The 16,018-nt window shown below is 34.6% G+C and overlaps 1 protein-coding gene across 3 annotated transcripts; it reads left to right on the top strand.

The window, feature by feature from the left end:
• Nucleotides 1–955: 955 nt before the first annotated feature.
• LOC121376333 (UPF0600 protein C5orf51 homolog) lies at nt 956–14,956 on the top strand. 3 transcript variants are annotated; one of them, XR_005958436.1, is made up of 8 exons: nt 956–1,093; nt 6,051–6,178; nt 8,470–8,563; nt 11,117–11,169; nt 11,537–11,668; nt 12,892–13,009; nt 13,522–14,460; nt 14,491–14,956. XR_005958436.1 is itself a non-coding variant. In XM_041504178.1 (7 exons), exons 1-7 carry the CDS (start codon nt 994–996, stop codon nt 13,749–13,751), a joined length of 855 nt encoding a protein of 284 aa, XP_041360112.1. In that variant the 5' UTR covers nt 956–993; the 3' UTR covers nt 13,752–14,956. The 3 variants fall into 3 exon arrangements, 1 of the variants encoding a protein (XP_041360112.1); XR_005958435.1 differs by having other exon boundaries at nt 13,522–14,280; nt 14,341–14,956; XM_041504178.1 differs by having other exon boundaries at nt 13,522–14,956.
• The last annotated feature ends 1,062 nt before the right edge of the window (nt 14,957–16,018 follow it).

A 16,018-nucleotide genomic window follows, 5' to 3' on the forward strand; every position in this document is an offset into this window, starting at 1 on the left:
AGATTTGAATTTTCATTTTCATGCAGTTTTAGGAATTTCGGAACAATTTTATGTTAATAGTTACACTAGGTTTGATCCAAAAACTTTTAAAAAAAGCGTGCAACAGAAGAACCTTGGCTTAGCCCCTCCAACACATTTATTTAAAAGGGTATATCATGTGGTAAAGGTTACGTCTTCGGTTTTTCAGACAGGAAATCTGAATATAGATTATTTCCAGAAAGCCTAATAAAAAAAATATAAAAAATTGCCATTGGACATAAGGTTGGTAGGTACTGGGTTCGCAGCCCAGTACCGGCTCACACCCAGGGCGATTTTTACGACCACTACACCCTCTTCATTCTCACTAACAATTAACCCAACTAACTGAGGTGTGTGCCCAGGACATCGTGCTTGAACCTTAATTGGATATGTGCACGAAAATAAGTTGAAATGAATGAATGAATGGCTCAATTACTAGTTAAGTAGGTCGAGCAGACTGCGCGGTCGGTTCGGGATCGATCCCCGTTGGTGGGCCTATTGGTTTATTTCTCGTTTCAGCCAGTCCACCACAACTGGTATATCAAGGGCTTTGGTATGTGCTATCCTGTCTGTGGGATGATACATATAAAAGATCCCTTCTTACTAATGGAAAAATGTAGCGGGTTTCTCCTCTGAGACTACATGTAAAAATTACCAAATGTTTGACACCCAATAGCCGATAATTAATAAATCAATGTGCTCTAGTGGTGTCGTTAAACAAAGCAAACTTTTCTTGAATTCATGCATCTGGGAAAAATTGCTTGAAGTTTTCCGGACAAGACATTCCATTTTTCGTCTTACTTGTATTTAAAATGAATGGATTATATTTAAAACTCAGCAACAACAACAGCAGCAGCAACACCAATAACAGTAACAACAACAACAACAAAACAGCCCTTTTTACATAAGGTCATACAGTGATGAAGTCGGCAAAAACATCGATCGGAGGAAAGTACAAAGAAAGAAAGAAAGAAGATGGCTGCCTCCATAAATACTTTTTCTGGCATCGTAGAGTTGATCTGTGAAGCCAACACACTAAATGATCATCTTTTAACGTGTAACCATTTAACTTCTGGTTTGTATATCAATAGCAGGTTATATTTAAAAAAATTTTTTAATTATGATCATCGATTGGGTAGGACTTATTTACAAGTAATTTTATGATGTTGGAAAGGTGGGCGTGGTCCTAAGGTCGACGGCAGTCACTTTTTGCACCCTTGTTTTGGCTTCGTACACAATAAATATAGCATATCTTATCGTAATTTCACTTGAAATCCATATTTCGTAAAAGGTACAGTCAGCGGTTGCAAAATGAAGTACTAGAAGGCGTTGGAACTGTCAGAGTAGGAGTCGGGGGGGGGGGGGGGGGGGATCGAGAGCTACAGCCACTCAGTAATGGGGGGGGGGGGGGGGGGGGGCGGGGGGCTCTATGGGCCGGAGTCGGTTACCCCAGAAGTTTGCAATGTAGTCCACTAGTAATGCATATAACTGGTGAAATTGTTGGCCCAAGATTGGTCAGTGCAGGAATAAGCGATATCCAACTGTTACAAGTGTTCCATGTACATGCCACATGGGGTTCAAGATTTTTTTTTTTTTTTAATTCACTTGCCATGGGACCAGTGGATTTGAAAATTTACTGGTCATGGTGACAAATTCACTTGCCCAATTTTAACTGTTTATAAAACACAAAACTCCATTAAATTGAAATAATTAACTTTTTAATATACATTTTGCATACTAAGATCATGTTAAATCAATTTGTCAATTTACACAACATGCTCATTGGGCATATTTTATGGTATGTTTAGAAAAACATGCAAACAATTTTCATCAGTATAGAATAAAGTTACTTATTAATATTTAAAAATAATTGTTTCCACTAATACCACCTAAGTTATAAAAACTATCCATGTTACCTATCAGAACAATTAACAGCATTAAAAACAAAATAATATTTTATCACTTATAAATGTATTTATATTTATTTACTTATAAATGGGAATTCCTCCCCCACCCCCCAAAAAATAAAAATAAAGTAACAAAATCCTCAAAAAGAAACAAGAACCTTTATTAGCATGTACATGTATTATAGGTTAAGACATACAATTCCACCCCACACACCAAATTAGTAATTTTTCAGTGTAGATACTTTGTTAGATTTATCTATTCCATGATATTGTGTATTTAATTTTATATATATATATATATATATATATATATTTTTTTTTTATTATTATTTTTTTTTTCAATTTATTTGATATTTTATAAATTAAATTAATAATTTCTACTTTTAAAGTTTTGCAAACGTAAATGGTGGCTTGCAACCTTTAAACTAATAAAATACTGGTTACCGTTTGGCACTCTATTAATATTAGTATCAAAGGAACAAATATTTAGATTCCAGTGCAAGAAAAACAACAAAATGGCGGCGATACGATGAACTTTAGTTTTTTTCAATGTTTACATTTTATAACTTGAATAAAGTTACATCGGTAGGTATATTGATGTCGTGGATGAGTCAAAGGTTACTGGTGATCAACTATTTGTCAGTGAAATATTGCATGTGACAGCAAATCGAAAAAAGTGACTTTTAGATGGGTTTTTTGTTTTCGTACGATAGTGTGTGTTCAAGAAAATATGAACTGTGGTGAAAACAGACGTTGGAAAATAGGGTAGTAAACGTCACATGCGACGCGCGACGCCTTGTTTTGCAACCGCTGGTACAATTTTTTAATCACAAGCTTTTCTTCAAACATAATGTACGGGGTACATTAAATCAATACTTTTCTTAAAGTTAAGTGTCTGGTTACCATATAATAATATCATGCACAAATATGAAATACAAGTTGAACTGCACTTTAAAAAAAATTGTGTGTGTTCGCTATGAATGGAGAACGTCAAAAGTATACGCTCGATTCGTCACCTGTGCGGCCATTGCTCGGCAAAGCACAAACGAAAGCCTGTTGTCAATTTCAGTTAACAGGTGCGTTTGCGGATTTGAAATTGCAGGGTTCGTCTCAAAAAATGAAATGTGAATTCTTGCGCTGTACAAAGAACGTTCGGTTGAGGATACATACTATTCTTTTGTTAAAACCGGTTTTCATCTTGACAACGTATTATCGACAATCGAACCTTCCTATTTAAGAATTAATATTTTATAAAGTGTTAGTAGAACTTTCAAAGTTTAGTTTGTATAACACATTGATCATGTATATATTTTTAATAAAATATACTAAAGTAGAAAATGACCGTTTTCACTTTTTAATTTTACGTGTGGTAAAATCGACAAATTAAATACATATTATTTCATTTCGAAAGGGTAAAGTTAGTTTGTTTTGTTTAATGACATCAGTGTTAGAGCATATTGATTTAATAATCATCTGCTTTTGGATGTCAAACATTTGGTAATTTTGACATATAATCTAAGAGGGGAAACAGGCAGGGGGGAGGGTATTGGGGGTCGAAACCCTGACCAAGAAAAAAAAAAATTGAAATATATTTTCTGGGGGAACATAGCCCCATATAAACTTCGCTCAATGCAGTCTATAACCCCCAACCCCGCTGAAACCACCTACTATGCACCCCTACTACCGGCAGTCATTTGTTAGTGCCGTGGGTCAGACCAGCTTTATTAGCGGCAGAGGATGAGGATGCCAGGTGGGTGCAGGGATATGCACAGAGACTGCACCCGTGGAGGAAGTTGAGACAGGTAGGCGATGGTGTGAACAGCTCAGAAGACAGAGTCGGAGGAAATTGACAGAAAGGATCGAAACAGATTGAAATCATGGGAGAAATTGGAAAGTTTTTTATATTAAGATAATGAGAATGATAGGCAGAGGGTGATAGATGAGAAAGATGAATGAACATGTGAGCCAGCTTTGACGGGATTTGAACCACTGTCATCAGCTTGATTGTCCAGCAGCTTATCCACTAGACCACGGAGGGATATGTTTTAAGGTTGTGGTTGAATATTTACTTTGTTAATAATGATGCAAGTACTTCAATCGGGATTTTATGAGTACGGTAGGTTGTACATTTTTGGTTTATGTGTCCATTTGTTACACTATTTCGGTTGAGAAACGGTTGAAACATGGTGCCACAAGGTTTGAATACAGGCTGTATATATATATATATATATATATATATATATATATATATATATATATATATATATATATATATATATATATATATATAGGGTATGTAACAAGATCTGGACGTAGAAAGAACCACTCTTTCTACGTCCCTCCGGACTACTTCAAATACATTCAGGTGCATTAGTAATGTTCAAACTAAAAAATTTCAATAGCAATTTTGCATTGGAATTTTTCCAACATTCTTAAAATGGAAACATCATGTACCCAGTTTATGGTTATTTTAAGTGACGTCATTGGAATACTGACATAATTCAAATTCAAAATTAGCTATATTATTACAATGCTTCACTACATTAAAAGTTAAAATAAAAACTGGTTTACTAACCTTGATCACTATAAAAATTCTGTAACAAGCAGACAACGCTGTTTACAGGTCAGTATTATTTTTCTTTTCTTCATAATTCTGGCTGAATTATTAATTTTAAGTTTTAAAAGATGAAATAAATAAATAGTATTGCTAAAGATCGAAAGGCATCCTAAGTCAAGAAGCGTCCTATTTTACGTGCAGCTTGTTTATTACGAATCTGCGCACGCGTGAACTTTGACAACACAATAATTCTGAACCAGGAAGTACTTGCTACCGATAAAGAAAAAAAAAGAGGAAAAAAACTAGTAAAAAGTTATTTTTATACAAAATGCATTATACACGATCATTATTTTAAATAGTAGCATCGAATAAAATCATATGCTATATTGATACCTACCTGCATCTAAATAATCAGACTTGTCAACAGCGAAAGAATCCTGAAAGAATTATGGAAGCCCATATTACCTATAGGATGCTTTCCGATCCAGGCCTTGGAAAGTACACATTCAACTGTGGCATGTGTTTTATCTATCGATGGAATTGAATAAGGTAATAGATCAAATAATCAAGTTGATCGTGTGATTACAATGCGTGTGCGTTGTAGCCATTTTCCTGTTAATAGGACGCATCACGATCCTTCGAGGATACCATTTGTCAAATATATCATATAAAAATATTACAGTTGGATATGTTTTATTTATTGTGTACGAAGCCAAAACAAGGGTCCAAAAAGTGACTTGTCGATCGTAAATTTAATCCTGTCAAAGTTCAACACTATTAAATGCATTTTTTTATCCCACTTTCAATAATGAAACCCATTGAAACCATATTTTATGTTGGGTGGGGTTGAAGTATTTATATGGGTGCCAGTGCGGGTAATGAAACTCAATTTTGTTTATTATTGGTTTTTTAAATGTTTTTCTGCAATTTCCCAGGACCAGGAAATCAAAATAGCAATGTTTTGGATGACACTTTTCAGCATTTTAAACTAAAGTTATTTTTGTTTGTATATATGTTCAAATGAAAAGTAAATTTGTAGTCTTCCCTGGTTCCCTGAGTTCTGTTAATAGTAAAAACAGGATGGACAAGAAATGTCAGGATTTAGAAATATCATTTTAAAATATTAATGTGAACAGTAGCACTTTAAAATTATTTTTTTAAGTTTATTATTAATTGATATATAGGTATGCACAAAAAATAAGAAATCCATAGTGCTACTAAATATAGTGCAGATTATAGATTGTGTTTTCATAGAAAAAGGAGTGGGATGTAGCCATGCTCACTTGATGCACTGTCAGTCTGGGATCGATCCCCATCAGTGAGTCCATTGGGCTATTTCTCGCTCCAGCCAGTGCACCATGACTGGTATATCAAAGGCCATGGTATGTGCTATCCTGTCTATGGGTTTCCATTCTAAGACTAATTTCAGAAATACCAAATGTTTGACATCCAATAGCCAATGATTAGTAACTCAATGTGCTCTAGTAGTGTCATTAAACAAAACAAACTTTCATAGTAAAACGTACATGAGCTGTAGATAATGTTGTTTCTTTAATTTTTACGTGAAGCTGAAAGTCAACAAAATTATGAAGTATGCAAGGCAAGATGCAGTAAGCTCAAAGAAAAAACTGAACAGTTAAACTTGAAGACGAGCAATGATGAAGATGCTAAAAGTATTCTTGAGGAGTATGCACAGGTGAGTCATGTACACCTGTGAATGAATTACTGACTGGATAAAAACACCCCAACATGAAAATTCATTGGCTATTGGGTGCAGGGCTTCTAGATAATGGTAGCCCCATTCCCATGGCTAGTGATATTCAGTGTTGGGCTAGTAAATTACTAAATAACTACTATAACTTGCCCGACGGTTAGTGGAAAAAAATCCTTGTCAAATGCTGCATTTACATATTTTGTAAATAAGAATATCCTGCCCCATCTTTCCACCCCAATCTAAGGATTTTTAAGCTCAATCTTCTTCTTTAGGTCATATATCTGATTATTACTATTAATAACATTGTATTTATTTAAAGTTGGACTAGTGAATTTTTAATCATGGCTAGTATATTTTTAAAATCACTGATCCCATGGCTAGTGGATTTTTTTTAAATTCTAGAAGCCCTGGGGTGTCAAACTAAGGTAAACACACCAGGTAATTATGAACATCAATATAAAATTGAACAGTTACAAATGAATGAACAAACAAATGAATATTTGACAACACACAAGCATGAGAAGTATATCAACTAAATTGGGTGACCAAAAAGATACATGTATATGAAATTTTTTATTGATATTTATTTTCATATATTTATATATATATGTACATGTATATTGATATATATTTTTAAAAATGAAATAATTATTATCAAATGTACTGTATAAAAGAACTGTGTTGAAGCATATCACAACTATTATCTGTATTCATATGCATGATAAAAACATTTATTAACCAGGTAAATAACACGTTAAAATACATTTTGGATGGAATTGAAATGATACCACCATATATACCTACCGGTATGTATTTTGAGAAAGAATAGCTACATGTATAGGTTAACTGTTCTCAAACAGTTGTTAAAATGTGATGGTAGAACAGCCACTTGAAGCGTGATGGGTCGTGGGATCAATCTACATCAGTAGGCCTGTTAGGTTATTTATTGTTCTAGCCATATAGTTCTATTGCATAGTATGTGCTGTCTTTAAGTAAAAACTGTATGAACCGTACCTAAAATGAAACCGTACCTTTCAAAGTTTTCTGACCCCACCTCCTTTTTTCTCATAGTAAATAATCCTATTATATTATAATTTTTTGTTCACTGAACTATTTGTTCCTGTTTGAAGTCTCTTCCAAATATAAGAATTACAGCTGTAGTATATCAAAGGCCGTGGTATGTACTACCCTGTCTGTGCATATAAAAGAACCCTTGCTGCTAATAAAAAAGAGTAGCCCATTAAGTGGCGACAGCGGGTTTCTCTCTCAACATCTGTGTGGGCCTTAACCATATGTCTGATGCCATATAATCATAAATAAAATGTGTTGAGTGCGTCGTTAAATAAAACATTTCTTTCTTTCTTTACAGCTCTAGAGCATGGTGAACTGTTAAACATACTTGACACCCAATAGCCACTGATTAACAGTTTACTGAAAGGTTTTCAAATAAATACTCCTTTCCTTTTCAACAATTAGCTATGTCCAAACAATCGAGTTATCTTCTGGAATGATTTACGTCATATTGTAAATCAAGTCAGATATCGGCCGTTCATCAACTACTGCACTTGTTTATTTTGTTTGGAATGTGGGATGTACATGTAGCAAGAAAGTGTTAATAAACTTAATGTGCTGTCGTCTTTTCACAACAATCATGTACACATAGGCACACATAAACACACGCACACACACACCACACGCATTCACGGACGCACACACATACACACACACCGCACATAGACACACACACACACAGTGTGAAGCTTTTGGTCACTGAAAATTATTAACTGGATCAGTTCGATTTATGTTGGTTTTTGTAACATTGTACCATTTTGTTGGTTCAGCTACATGAATTACCTCCCTTTGGTCACATATTTGTTTAGCACTATATCAACAGTATGCTTTGTAAAGTAAATACATCACCTGATTCATATTTTTACATGTACACATGTTGTTTTTATCTCATCTTTATGAATAAAAAGGTGAGATATAGGTGCCGGTATTACTTTTCTGACAGTCGATGGCGGCATCAACTTTTGCATTTAGCTCAACATTAAAGTTTCGTGTTTAGTTCCATTTTTAATAACCTGTAAGTCCTACATCAATAAAACCTGGATGACTGTTAAATCTATGAATATTCAACTCAATGCATGTTTTAAAAATTTAAATTGATTAAATTTAAATTTAAATTTAAATTGAATTTATTAAAACTTTAAAAAAAAAAAAAATTTGAGATGAATGCATATTTTCTGATACAATGATATATTTCTGTGCAGATTGTGTTAGACGTCACTTACATTGACGAGAATCAGCTTGTGGAAGATGATTTTCCTGAACAAACGGCAAACACTAGAATACGAAATGTTTTAAGTAAGTCTGTTATTCCTTGTACATGACAGGTACATTCATTATTGCCATTAAGGAGGTTTTGGGTTTTTTTAATTAGGCACGGGATGTAGCCCAGTGGTAAGGTACTCACCTGATGTGGGTTGGTCTATGATCGATCTCCACCGGTGGGCCCATTGGACTATTTTCCATTCCAGCCAAAACCATGTAACACTAGTGTAACAAAGTCCATGGTATGTACTATTCTGTCTGTGGGATGCACTGCATTATAAAAAAAGATCCCTTGTTGCTAATAGGAAAGAGTAGCCAATTGCGAGGTGGCAGTGGGTTTCCTATATCATTATTTGTGTTGTCCTTAACCATATGTCTGATGCCATATAACTGTAATTAAAATGTGTTGAGAGCATTGTTTAATAAAATATTCATTTCTTTAAAAAAATTGTTTTGATCAATAATGTTTGGGATATTTTTATTACAATATTTGCTGAAGCTGTTGTCCTTGGTTAATAGGCAATGTAAGATATTAGTTATTAGACAGCGTAAAACATCAGTTATTAGGCAATACAAACTATCAGTTATTAGGCAGTGTAAAATATCAGTTATTAAGCGGTTAAACTATCAGTTATTAGGCAGTGTAAAATATCAGTTATTAGGCAGTGTAAAATATCAGTTATTAGGCAGTGTAAAATATCAGTTATTAGGCAGTGTAAACTTTCAGTTATTAGACAGTGTAAACTATCAATTTTTAGGCAGTGTAAAAGATCAATTTTTAGGCAGTGTAAAAGATCAGTTATTAAGCAGTGTAAAAGATCAGTTATTAAGCAGTGTAAAATATCAGTTATTAGGCAGTGTAAAATATCAGTTATTACGCAATGTAAAATATCAGTTATTAGGCAGTGTAAAATATTAGTTATTAGGGCATGCAGCTTTTTTGTATGTTTCTCTGAAACTAGGGTCAATGAATAAATGAATGAATGTGAAAACACATCAGCTGTTGGGTGTCAAACAAAGGTAAATAACACCATATATTTTAATTTTGACATATATTCTTAGAGAGGAAGCCCACTATATTTTCCATTACTAGCAAGGTATCTTTTTTAACATACACCATCCCACAGACAGGATAACACATACCACAGCCTTTGATATACCAGTCATGGTGCACTGGCTGAAATGAGAAATAACCCAATGGGCCCACTGACAGGGATTGATCCCAAACCAACCACACATCAAGTGAGCACTTTACAACTGGGCTACATCCCGCCCTACAAATAAAAACAAAATATAGTAGCACTTTTCTTTTCAAAAGTATGGAAACTACATAACATTAACAGGTTAAAGGAGAGGGCAATTAAGGCATTTGGCCTGGTATGCATATTCAACGATATATAATGCACATTATTGCTTAATATCAACACGTATAATCTTATAGTTAATTAATAAAACGGTTAAATGTGACAACTATTATATATAACGGGCGCAGCCATTTTGTACCATCTCAGTGAGTACGCCCTCTGGCGAGCTGATGGTTACGTAATACTTAACGCGCCACGTCAGGAATGAGCCTTAGAACTAGAGAAACATAATCTACCTGGTTTTTGCAGGATGATAAATAGTCATGCATTGCAATATTCTGTAATAATACACATCCCAGTAAGCCAGTAAGTATATCCAGCACTATATATATTATTTTCAATACAAAATAAAATACCATTGTCAAAGTGGCTACACAACAAGTCGAAACAATTAAAAATGTTTTGCCCATGCATTAACCTACGTACTGAAATGAAATGATATACAGAGTGTTTTCTTAGTTAATTGGTCTATGCTGTTAGTTGCTTCCACCTTTGATTCCTGATTGGCAGGTGTGTATTTGATTGGTAACCAGACGAGCCAATTAATTGACGCTGTCTTAGACACAAAAATACATACCGGTATTGTGGAATATTACCTGTCGCCCCTAAAAGTGTCATGGACATGGTTTATTACTGTAAATAGTTCTGTAAAACTATTGATTAAGTAGACTTTTCCATCTAAAACCACAGAACTGACCAATTACGTAGTCCCAAAGAAAATAAGATTATCACTTGGGTATCGTGGGTTGTCGTTTTTGCTCCAACGTAGCATATCAATAGGCGTAATAGTGTACATTTTTCCTTTGGATTATTAAACAGAGAAAAACACTATAACCCCATTTTTTTTCCGTTAATGCAACTTGAAATATATTTAGTTAAACAGTTTATTATATTATTACGTCATTTATGCTGTTTTACAAGTCAGGTTGATCAAAGAGAAGCGCCTTGTCGAAAATTACTGCTTTTGTTTACACTGTACATACAGGAGATGGTCAGGAGCTGACGTCACTTCGCCCCAAGCTATCCCACCGGATGTCACAAAAACGAAACAAAATGGCTGCCCCCAGTTAGCAGGAATAATCGTGGTTTTTTATTATCTCTAAAATTACGCGTTTTTCATTTGCTAAAGTGTTAGTATGTGTTGGTGGTCCGGGTATGCATCTTTCCAACACATAAGGCTCTTGTTGGAGTTGACTCTACCTTTAATGCATTATATTTTCAGATCACATAGACAACATTTTGTTAGTTGCCAAGAAGACCTTTCCAAATCTTCAGGTATGTAAATACAGTTTGGGGTTTAACATGCTAATGCTACATATTGCTAATAAAAGGTGTGCCTTTTGTTTTTGTTTTGACAATTTAGAACTTTTTGTGATTTATTATGTAAATACTAGAAAACTGGGACCTAATTCCCTAAACACTTGCAACTTTGTGATGTCGCAGTGCAATGCTAAAAGACTTGCAAAGAGGATGCTTTGTTGTCTAATAGAGCCTAAGAGACCTTTGTGAATTAGGCCTTAGAATCTTAAGTTTTAAAAATTGCAAGTGAACACAACAAAAAGTACTCATTTTCATTTGTCACTTAATAAACATAGTGACAATTAAAAATTATTACATTTAAATTTGTCTTTTTCATGTCTAGCCAACAGACTGCCTTGGTGTAGAAATAATGGAAGTTATACTGTGGAGGAAGGGTGCGTTACTGTACATGTACTGTCATCAAGTCATTCCGGACAAAGAGCGCCTCAAGAGAAATGTTATGGAAATCAAACAAGTAAGTATTTTTGCGACTTGATATGCATTTCCATCAAGTACCTTTAGATTTAAATATTTTGTTTGACAAACAAATTTTTTGTGATGACACTCTGTATGTTTATATCATTGTTGTGAGAAATTTTTTTTGACAGTTTAATGAAATCAAATTATATTCACCTCATGTAAAATTGTTCCCTATTAGCTTTTTTCCAAGCACTCAAACTTATCACAATCCAGTTTGATTACGACTACCGGTAAAAGAGATGTTAATAAATCACTGCATAGGGTAATAAAAATGATATCAGCATATAATATGTCACGGTTCACGGCTGTTATGATACTTACTGAATACATGCTGCCATTTCTTTCAAATCAGACTTCACCATGAGTAAAATCAAGGCGAGCTAAACGTCACTTTTTTCAAAGGGACATTCCTCAGTTTGCTGCAATTTTTAAGATGTTATCAAATAACACAGACGTTTTAACGACTGTAATTACATATCAAATATATTTTTCTGCATAAAATATTAGTGGCTGTATATTAAACATGTTTCTGATCGTTCTAGTATTTGTACTAGGTTGAATTTCATTTTATTTCCTTTTTTTTTTTTTTTTGTACATACAAAATTATTTGAAAACAAAATCTAGTTTGGGCTTCTTACAAATATTAAGATGAGCAGAAACACATTGAATATACAGACACTGATATTCTAAGCAAGAAAATATATTTAATGCGTATTTTTAGACGTTAAAAGATTTTATTGGTTGGAAACATCTTACAATGCAGGAAACTCAGAACATTTCCTTTAAATGGTGTTAGGCGAGCATTCACATGAAGTTTTAAAAACCGTTGATTAATTTTTTTGCATGGCGATCAGTTTGCAGCCCTCCTAAAACTTTCCAGTCGAGTATATATGCAGGGGAGTGGGAGTAATCACCCGTCTTTTTCTAACTTAGACTGAATACATGTATTGCATATTTTGTGGCAGGATTTTGTATATAAGACTCGACATCCGTTATACATATATATATTTAATATCTTATAACCAAGATTAACCAACTAATTGATGAACATCAATGGCATTGATTTTTATTTATGCTCAGAAAATAACGATTTCCCAGGAGAAATGTTTTTCCTGCTGGAGATTTTATCAAATACTGGGTCTCTCCCACAGAATTCGGGACGGTTGTCATGTCTGCAATGCTAATTTTTCATTTATTTATTTTGTGTGTGTTTGACAGATACTCTATGATGGGATATCTTATTTAAGACAGATGCTTGATGTTCGGAAACCTGACTGTCAACAGTTGTCTGATCTTGAGCTGCATGTTAATGATACTCTTCAACTAATAAAATCAGGTTTGTTACAAGTCCTCACATTTTAAAAGTCAAATGGATTGTATTGTATCATTTTAAATTTACAAACATTTATATGAAAAATAGCATGCTCTGGATTTTTTTGCATTGTTTGGAGGGTAGTGTGGAGAGATGGGTAAACTCAAAAGGGTGAATCTACTGCATTAGTTTGCACCCTCTTGTGAATGGACATGAATATAATGTTTGTTAGTATTTCAGTAAGTTGACCTAACTACAAACAAAATATTAAAGTATGGTCAGTTTTAGGCTTATGAATATTGTAAATATGCACCTTAGTGCATGTTTGAAGTTTGTAAATTTTAAGAACAAACATTGGCTTCTGTAATATTTACCTTAAATGAAAATAATATGCATGTATAAAGTTCACAACTTGAGGTTATGTGCGAATGATGCAAAATATATATGCATTAAAAAATTTCTCTGGTCTAGAGTATATTTAAATAAAATTTCTCTCTTGTTTTTGTTGTTGACACCTGTTGTGTGTGTTTTGCCAGGTATCTATACAGACACTCACTTGCTGGCACTGATGTATTGCGGAGAAATGTGTTACTGGTACGTCCAGGCTGTTCGAGATGGACTCTTCGACTTGTCTCCAGAGTTTGCTGTCAAAGACATAGGGAGCCGAGTGCTTAAATCTTATATTAAGGCAGTACAAGGACCTCTAAAGGGAGCTGGGTGGACTTGTGACAGAGCTGAGGAACTCCTGGCAGTGATAGTTAGCTAGTTGTTAATATTGTCTAGAGAATGTAGTTACAGCAGAGATTCAAAATCTTTCTGGAATTCTGAATTTTAGCACTGTTCAAATGCTGTTCCTGTCATTGTTGTTGAAGGGGGGGTGGGGGATCTAGTCGGTAGAGTGCTTATCTGAGTTGCTCGAGTCGGAGCATCAAAACCCCAGTGCCCCAGGTATATCAAAGGATGTGGTATGTGTTGTCCTGTCTGAGGAAAAGTACATAAAAGATCTCTCGCTGTTAATGTAGTGTGTTTCCTCTAGACAATATATCATAAATATGAAATGTTTAACATCCAATAGCTGATGATATCAATCAATGTGGTCTAGTACAGAGTAGTAGTGTTGTTAAACAAGACAGACTTTCAAACTGTTGTTGCTCAAGATCTTTCAATGTATTTATCCAACGTCATTTTTACCCCTGCTACAGTAATAAATTCTAATTAGATCGACATCCAAGACCAATACACTGCCATCCATAACAACTAACCAGGTTCCTGTCCATAATTAATACACTAACCAGGTTCCTGTCCATGATTAACACACTAACCAGGTTCATGTCCATGATTAACACACTAACCAGGTTCCTGTCCATGATTAACACACTAACCAGGTTCATGTCCATGATTAACACACTAACCAGGTTCCTGTCCATGATTAACACACTAACCAGGTTCCTGTCCATGATTAACACACTAACCAGGTTCCTGTCCATGATTAACACACTAACCAGGTTCCTGTCCATGATTAATACACAAGCCATACCTTCCATAAAATACTAATCAAGACCAAAACCTGGACTAGTGATCAAAACTAAAACCATGCCATCCATGATTTTATAAAAGTCAGTTTTACATTGATTATTTGTGTAGAAAGTATTCTGCATGTATTGTACAAGGTATATATTTTAACAGTATTCAAGAAAAAAAAAATCTTATGATTTTAAACAAATTATTTATTTATATTCATTAACATTTTGAGACGATTTGTACAATTGTGTATCCACGAGAATCACAAATTGCAACTATTTATAAATTTTACAGTTGGTTTGAGATCATTTTATTTGGTGCTTTGGAAACATGTTTCGTGAGTATATATGAACTAAACTTATCAATGCATAAATTATTCACTAGTATCATATTTGATGCTATATGTATATTGCTGTTATTTATTTTCAGATATAAAATATATACTTTTTCTCTTATTTGTTTTGTTATAATTGATGTATGAGTACAATACAACTTTTTAACTAATTAATCGAACCAGACATCAGTTATTTTAACTTGTGATACATCAAAGTGGGTATTGTGGGATTTTAACCAGCTGGACATTGTCAAGGAAATGAAATCTGTATAGTTCCACAAAAATTAAGGTCTAATAACCAATAGATTGGTGTATTGTTTGTACCAATTATTAAGATTGTAGTGTCGGTTGTGATACTCTCAATAGAAATAACAGTACATCAGCAGAAGCACTGTCTCAAAACAACAAAATCACAGTGTGGAATCAGAGGCGGACCTAGGGGAGGGGAACGGGCCTGAGCCCCCCAAAATTTTGCAATAGTTTTATAATTTTATTATATATTAATTTTCTTTTTTTAAGACCCCCCTCCCAACCTCCCCCAAAGTTCCCTTGGCATTCCACCTCATGTCACTGGTCCCCCCCCCCCCCCCCAAATGGATTTTCTGGATCCGCCACTGGGAATATTAACAGAATCAGTGTACATTGGTGAAATATCATCAGGACTACTCTGGTATTTGCCAGATTCATCAATTACAAATGTTAAAAATATACTCTTCAAAAAAAGAAACGCAAAAGGGTACAAATGGGTTATAACTCCGATTTTATGTTTCCTACCGGTTCATGCTTTGTGAATATAAGGTCATTGCATGTCCCAAACACATTCCCACGGTTACATTCGATAAAACGCAGCTACTGTACAATAAAGTTCCAAAATGTGAATATTCGCAAAAACGCAGCCACGTGCAAACCATGTCACCACTGCACGTGCGTTGTCTTCACGTGCAACATGAACACCAACAGTATAAAAGTGCAGGGTGTTCGCTTGCCTGGCCTCTGTATCTGGCCGACAGTTGACAATCCAGGACATGCCACGTCTCAGTGAACCGCAGAGAAACAATGCCATCGGCCGACTAGACGCAGGCGAATCCAGAACGGCCGTTGCCAGGGCATTCCATGTGTCCCCAAGCACCATCTCCAGACTGTGGGACCGTTACCAGCAACATGGATCAACACGTGAC

This window comes from Gigantopelta aegis, chromosome 6 (assembly GCF_016097555.1).
Source record: "Gigantopelta aegis isolate Gae_Host chromosome 6, Gae_host_genome, whole genome shotgun sequence".
Classification (NCBI taxonomy): Eukaryota; Metazoa; Mollusca; class Gastropoda; order Neomphalida; family Peltospiridae; genus Gigantopelta; species Gigantopelta aegis.